Below are 7433 nucleotides of genomic sequence, written 5' to 3'. Positions count from 1 at the left end.
GGTTGTCCAACCTGTTATGCACCCATTTTATAGTAGCTCCATCTAGGTTGTATTTCCCTAGTTTCTTAATGAGAAGGTCATTCAAGACATCATTCAAGACTGTATCAAAAGCCTTACTAAACTCTAGATATACCACACCTACCCCTTCCCCCCATGCACAAGGCTTGTTATCCTGTCAACAAAAGCTATCAGGTTGGTTTGACATGATTTGTTCTTGACAAATCCATGCTGACTTTTACTTATCACCTTATTATCTTCTACATGTTTGCAAATTGATTCCTTAATTATTTGCTCCATTATCTTACCTGGTACAGAAGTTAAGCCGACTGGTTCGTAATTGCCTGGGTTGCCTTTATTTCCCGTTTTATAGATAGGCACTATATGTGCTCTTTTCCAGTCTTCTGGAATCTCCCATCTCTTCCATAACTTTTCAAAGATAATAGATAATGGCTCAGATATCTCCTCAGCAGGGCCGTCCTTGGGCATATGCAGAATATGCGGCTGCAGAGGGCACCTGGAAATTTGGGGCACCACTGGGTCTTAGTGTCCCACCTTTCTGGCTTTCCTATCCCTGTTCTGACCCTTCCTGCAGGATCCCACAGCTGGCTGCTGCAGCCTGGTGACTCTTACTCCGGAGGGGATCTAGTAACTTAAAAGTGAAAAAGCCTCCAGCCTGCCAGACCTATTACCACAACCATTCAAGTGGCAATCAAACCATTTAAGAGGCATTTGCCAACCCCTAGGTATACACTGTCAGTTTCTGAATTTACTGACAAAACAGTTGTGCATCACTGTAATATTTACTCAGAACATGTTATTCTACAGGACCTTCATTTAAATTTTGCTTTAAAAATATTTCATTGGTGAGTTGGTGAAGATTATAAAATCACATCTCTAAAAAATCCTTGCATAGATTTTTAGATGCACAATCATCTTTAGCCTTAAATGCCTGGATTGTCAGACATATAGTTTTTTTTAAATAAATCCTTCAAAAGACCACCCTTATCTAAAATAAACATTTTAATTTTAATTACTATAGTAAAAAAACTTGCTTCCAAAGTCTTCCTGTCCATCCCTTTCTCCCTTCACATCCCGCATCCCACCCCCCCATTGAAGAGAGCCCTTAAAGGGACAATACCCCTTTCCTTCCAGATAGCAGGACAAAGAGTTTCCATTTCTTTACTTCTGACTATCTGATGGACTAGCTTTAAGAGAACCCTCCAGAAAAATCAGTACCTTAGTAAGATATAAAATCCTTTGTTATGCCTAAAATCTTTGGAAACATATTTTTTAAAGTTGGTGAAATTTCATAAACGTGTATTGTTCTGGAGATCACACACAGTAAATTAGTGTTCCCTTTTTCTAAAAGCAATGAACATTGTTATGAACACACTAAACCTCTGTGACTGATTAATTTAAAATAATGTCTGTTTCAGTGAGTTAAATATGTAGTAATCTGGAAGGATTACTTTATGAAGGCTTAAGAGGGAGAGGGTACGGGGTCTCTGTGGGGAACTGTGACTCTCTGCCACCGTGAGGTGGGTCGGGCATCTCGCTACCCTTTGCTGCCTTGTCCCTCCCCTCTCCCACCCCAGGCTGCGAGCCCGAGCTGCCATCGGGCATGGGGCACCAGTTTAATAATAGTGCGAAGGGCCCCATAAATCCTAAGGACGGCCCTGCTCCTCAGTTTGCCTCTTTCCCTTTCCCCCCCAGGGGCCCGCTCACAGGTCGTTCTGACCCAGTTGGGACCAGTGCAGAAGAGGCCTGGAAAGTACCATAAACTGCAATGTGCCACCAGCGGGTTTGATCTTAGCAGCAACTGGCTGGCTTGGATCAGAGAGGAGCCAGGGAAGGGGCAGGGGGAGACACAGTGAGAGGAATCCCGATCGGGAAAATACAAAACCCAAAGCTGCAGAATCTTCCTTCTGCCATGCACCGCGTGAGGGCAGCACTTCCACAAACAATCCATCATGTGCCAGTGATGCCCCCCGCCATGTACATTGGCCAAACCGGACAGTCTCAACGCAAAAGAATAAATTGACACAAATCTGACATCAGGAATCATAACATTCAAAAACCAGTAGGAGAACACTTCAACCTCTCTGGTCACTCAGTAACAGACTTAAAGGTGGCAATCTTGCAACAGAATAGCTTCAAAAACAGACTCCAACGAGAAACTGCTGAACTTGAATTAATATGCACACTAGATACCATCAATTTAGGCTTGAATAGAGACTGGGAATGGCTGAGCCATTACACACATTGAATCTATTTCCCCATGTTAAGTATCCTCACACCTTCTTGTCAAACTGTCTGCAATGGGCTATCTTTGATTATCACAAAACAAAACAAAAGGTTTTTTTTTTCTCCTGCTGATAATTGCTCATCTTAATTAATTAGCCTCTTAGAATTGGTAGGGCAACTCCCATCTTTTCATGTTCTCTGTATGTATGTATATGTATCTCTCTCTATATATAGATATATATATACTCACTATATGTTCCAGTCTATGCATCTGATGAAGTGGGCTGTAGCCCACGAAAGCTTATGCTCAAATAGATTTGTTAGTTTCTAAGGTGCCACAAGTACTCCTGTTCTTTTTGCAGATACAAACTAACATGGCTGCTACTCTGAATCCAGCACTAGGCACAGGAACGGGATCTGCAACCAGAGTGAAAACAAAATATCTGTCATCAGGTTTCAAATCTCTATATCCATCTATGATTGTGTGTTCTTAAAAACTGGGGCTTCTTGAATATTAAGCTGTCATGGGATAAGAGGGAAGGTCCTCTCATGGACTGGTAACTGGTTAAAAGATAGGAAACAAAGGGCAGGGATAAATGGTCAGTTTTCAGAATGGAGAGAGGTAAAGAGTGGTGTCCCCCAGGGGTCTGTACTGGGCCCAGTCCTATTCAACATATTCATAAATGATCTGGAAAAAGGGGTAAACAGTGAGATGGCAAAATTTACAGATGATACAAAACTACTTAAGATAGTTAAGGCCCAGACAGACTGAGAAGAGACATAAAAGGATCTCTCAAAACTAAGTGACTGGGCAACAAAATGGCGGACAACATTAAATGATAAATGCAAAGTAGTGCACATTGGAAAACATAATCCCAACTATACATAGAAAATGATGGGATCTAAATTGCCGCTCAAGAAAGTGTCTGCCCGAAGAAATTTGTTAGTGTTTAACGTGCTACAGGACTCCTCATTGTTTTTTGTTTTGTTTTTAAATAAGGAAGTGTTATTTACTCCTTCTCATAACACAAGAACTAGGGGTCACCAAATGAAAGTAATAGGCACCAGTTTTTAAACAAACAAAGGGAAGTATTTCTTCACACAACGCACAGTCAACTTGTGAAGGCCAAGACTATAACAGGGTTCAAAAAAGAACTAGATAAGTTCATGGATAAGTTCATCAATGGCTATTCGCCAGGATGGGCAGGGATGGTGTCCCTAGCATCTGTTTGCCACAAGCTGGGAATGGGAGACAGAGAATCTATAACTTAATGATTCCTTGTTCTGTTCATTCCCTCCAGGGCACCTGGAATTGGCCATTCTCAGAAGACAGGACACTGGGCTGGATGGGCCTTTGCTCTGACACAATATGGCCGTGCTTATGGTCATATTTTGAATGTGGCCCTTATCAGACACCAAAGTAAAAATGCTCAAGACCTCCCGCATAGTTAAAGATTCATAGAATTAAAGGCCGGAAAGCAGCAGTATGATACTCTAGTCTGATCACCTGCATAATACATTCCATAAATCCTCAACCTGATTAATTGGGGTTCAGTCCAGCACCCTCTTTACTTCAGCATGCTGGGATTCCGCTTTCTTCCACCACTGTCAGAGAGACATTCCAGCAGAAAGACACTGATCTCTCAGATTTCGACACTAGAACCCACCAAGTTTGTCTGTTTTGTTTTGTTTGTTTGCTTGCTTTTCTGGTTAGTTTAATAATTTTTCAGCTAAAGCTAACTTTTTCTGGCACTAGGAGCAAAAAAACTTGGATTAAAGGAATAAATAACCCCCAATATATTTATTTTCTGCTTTAAACGATAATAGAAAAAAGGGGGTCAGTGAGAGAAGGTGGGTCGCAGAATCCCCTTCTCCATTCCCCACCGGAGGGAGCAATGAGCAAACAGCACAGCCTTGGGGACAAGACTGAAGAGGGGCTTTGGGGGTTGGAAAACATGTTTATTTAATGCTGTACCTACATACATGGCTCGTTTGTACATGGAACTTGCAGGTGCCCTTTGACTCCGCCTCTCTTCTAAAGTCTCCGGGTTCCACTTCAGCGCTGGGTCCGTCAGGCTCCTGGGAAGCGTCTGCAGCGGGTCTCCAGGGCGCAGTATACACGAAATTGTTCCTATTACACCGATTCAGTGAAAATGTGATTCGTTGTCTCCCGAGACAATCCCAGCAACCCTCTGTATTTACAAAGGAGCAGCAGGAGACAGGAACACACCGCCTGGTATCACTGTGTGAGAGACTAGACCACAGTGACAAAGCCCATCACCAAAACCAACAGCGGGTTCACATCGTGTTTGGCTCTTAAAATGGCCGAATTTAAGAAAAGACAGGAATCAACCCCAACAGCCAACACAAAGGCACTGATTTGTGCTCAGTTTTATTTTACAGAATCCCCGTATGAATGGGAAGTGGAGTCTCAATGGGAATGGGAATAGAAGTGTGAACACGAATATGAATATCCATCATGAGTAACAATCTCCCTTCAGTGCTGCCTGAAGCGTCGCCAGACATGGACCCCCCTGACCGGACGTTGCATGGCCCTTGTGCACGTGGAACGGGGCTCCAGAGCTGAGTCCCCCCAGTCCCCAATATCACCTGACAATAGCCAGGCCCTCAGTTCCTGGGTGAGGAAATACAGTCACTGCAGGGAGCTGTTCACTCCTCCCAGGGGTCCGAAAGTGTCAGGAGGACCCAGCGCCCTGTGCCCGGCGCTGCACAGACACACAGGCCGGGACAGTCTGACTCCCGCACCCGGAGCCCTGTGCCCGGCGCTGCACAGACACACAGGCCGGGACAGTCTGACTCCCGCACCCGGAGCCCTACGGCGAGTCAGTCAGATCACTGGCAGCAGGAGTGTGTGTCTCTTATAACGCGGGGGCATGCAAATGAGGGAGACAGTTTCCTGTTTAAATCTGTGTCTCTCTCTGCCCAGGCTGCACCCGGAGACACAATCCGCAGCCCCTGGGTCTGTGCAGTGACCAGCCAGTCCCCTGAGAACTTTCCCCTCCAGCACCCGGGAAAATGGGATTTTTCCTCCTTGTAATTTTCGCTGTAGCGGCTTTGGAAGGTATTTTCCTCCTCTGAATAACTGGCAGTAAGAAGAATATTGTGTTAGCGCTGTTTTTATACCGATATTAATGGCCTGTCTTTATTCCCAGGTGCCCGGTCCCAGGTGCTGGTGGAGTCCGGAGGGGATGTGAAAAAGCCCGGAGACTCTCTCCGCTTCTCCTGCAAAGCCTCCGGGTTCACCTTCAGCAGCTACTGGATGAGCTGGGTCAGACAGGCTCCCGGGAAGGGACTTGAATGGGTCGCTGCTATAATCCCCGATGGCAGTAGTACATATTACCCCGATTCAGTGAAAGGCCGATTCACCATCTCCAGGGATAATTCCAAGAGTGAGCTGTATCTGCAAATGACCGGCCTGAAGCCTGTGGACACCGCCCGCTATTACTGTGCGAGAGACACAGTGAGGGGAAGCCGGGCTGAGCTCAGACAAAAACCTCCCCTGCAGTAATCAGAGAAGCAGTTTGGTGTTGGGGGCGCCCAAGGCCTGTTAGTGAAAATGAGTTCTGTTATGGGAAAGAGGCGAGCAACAACAAACCCTTTTATTGCTATTATCATTCATCTTCTTTGATTTTACGCAAGGGGAAGGAATTGATACAAGTTCCCGCAAAGGACATAGTTGGGTCCCTTCCTCTTTCTTTCCTCTCCAGGGGACAAATTCTGAGCCCCCACACAACCTCCCCAGGATAGGTGAAAACACATACTCTGGCAGCTATAAATGGGACCGAATCCCTATTCGTCGATGCCAGAGAGCTGTGTGGGGTATGTTTAAGATGTTATACACGTATTCGACTCCCTGCCCTGTACATTGTCTCACTCCGATTAACCTCATCAATGAACTGGTCTCCAGCCAGGCTGAGAGCCTAGTACCATGCATGGCACAGTATGGATTCCACTATCCATCCTTACCGTCTGAGCATCACTCAATAATACTGTCTGTTTAACATTCCCTTGCCAAATATCTGTTTCCCCCATACACCCCCTCTATCTGTCATCTATCAACAGTCACCCTTCCTATCTATCTATCTATCTATCTATCTATCTATCTATCTATCTATCTATCTATCTATCTATCTATCTATCTATCTATCCCCGTACACCCCCTCTCTCTATCTATCCCCATACACCCCCTCTATCTGTCATCTATCAACAGTCACCCTTCCTCTCTCTCTCTCTCTCTCTCTCAATCCCCATACACCCCCTGTCTCTATCTATACCCTTACACCCCCTCTATCTGTCATCTATCAACAGTCATCCTTCCTCTCTCTCTCTCTCTCTCTCTCTCTCTCAATCCCCATACACCCCCTTGTCTCTATCTATACCCTTACACCCCCTCTATCTGTCATCTATCAACAGTCATCCTTCCTCTCTCTCTCTCTCTCTCTCTCAATCCCCATACACCCCCCTCTCTCTATCTATCCCCATACACCCCCTCTATCTATCATCTATCAACAGTCATCCTTCCTCTCTCTTTTTCAATCCCCATACACCCCCCTCTCTCTATCTATCCCCGTACACCCCCTCTATCTATCTATCTATCTATCTATCTATCTATCTATCTATCTATCTATCTATCTATCTATCTATTCCCATACACCCCCTCTATCTATCTATCTATCTATCTATCTATCTATCTATCTATCTATCTATCTATCCTTATCCACCCCATCTATCTATCTATCTATCTATCTATCTATCTATCTATCTATCTATCTATCTATCTATCTATCTATCCCCGCTCACGGTGCTTAGCCAGGGGAACCTCTCTCTTATATGAAGAGGTCTCTATGCAAATCAAGAGCTAATCACCTGGTTTAAATCCTGCCAGTCTCTGGCCCCGCAGCTCCTCCCAGAAGAAGACGCGGGTTTTCCCACACTCTCACTTTCACTCCTCCCATCGGAATTTCTTACACAAAACCCAGGAAGATGAGATTTTGGCTGAACTTAATTCTCACTCTGTCAGTTCTCCCAGGTAACTATTAAAGTACAAAGTGTCCTCCCCTCTGGGTTCCTGATGTGATAGAATCAGGGGTCTAAACAAATCTGTATTTGCAGGGGCCAGGCCTCAGGTCCAGCTGGTGGAGTCCGGAGGGGGTGTGAAAAAGCCCGGA

General features: G+C 45.1%; 1 gene segment (V, D, J or C); it reads left to right on the top strand.

Moving 5' to 3' along the window:
• Positions 1 to 5280: 5280 nt before the first annotated feature.
• Positions 5281 to 5773, top strand: LOC135886376 (Ig heavy chain V region 3-like). The segment is given in 2 exon segments: positions 5281 to 5326; positions 5418 to 5773. Coding segments are annotated over 2 exon segments (402 nt in total).
• The last annotated feature ends 1660 nt before the right edge of the window (positions 5774 to 7433 follow it).

This window comes from Emys orbicularis, chromosome 12 (assembly GCF_028017835.1).
Source record: "Emys orbicularis isolate rEmyOrb1 chromosome 12, rEmyOrb1.hap1, whole genome shotgun sequence".
Classification (NCBI taxonomy): domain Eukaryota; kingdom Metazoa; phylum Chordata; order Testudines; family Emydidae; genus Emys; species Emys orbicularis.
Note: the sequence above shows the minus strand (reverse complement) of the source record. Positions and strands in the feature narration are given on the sequence as shown.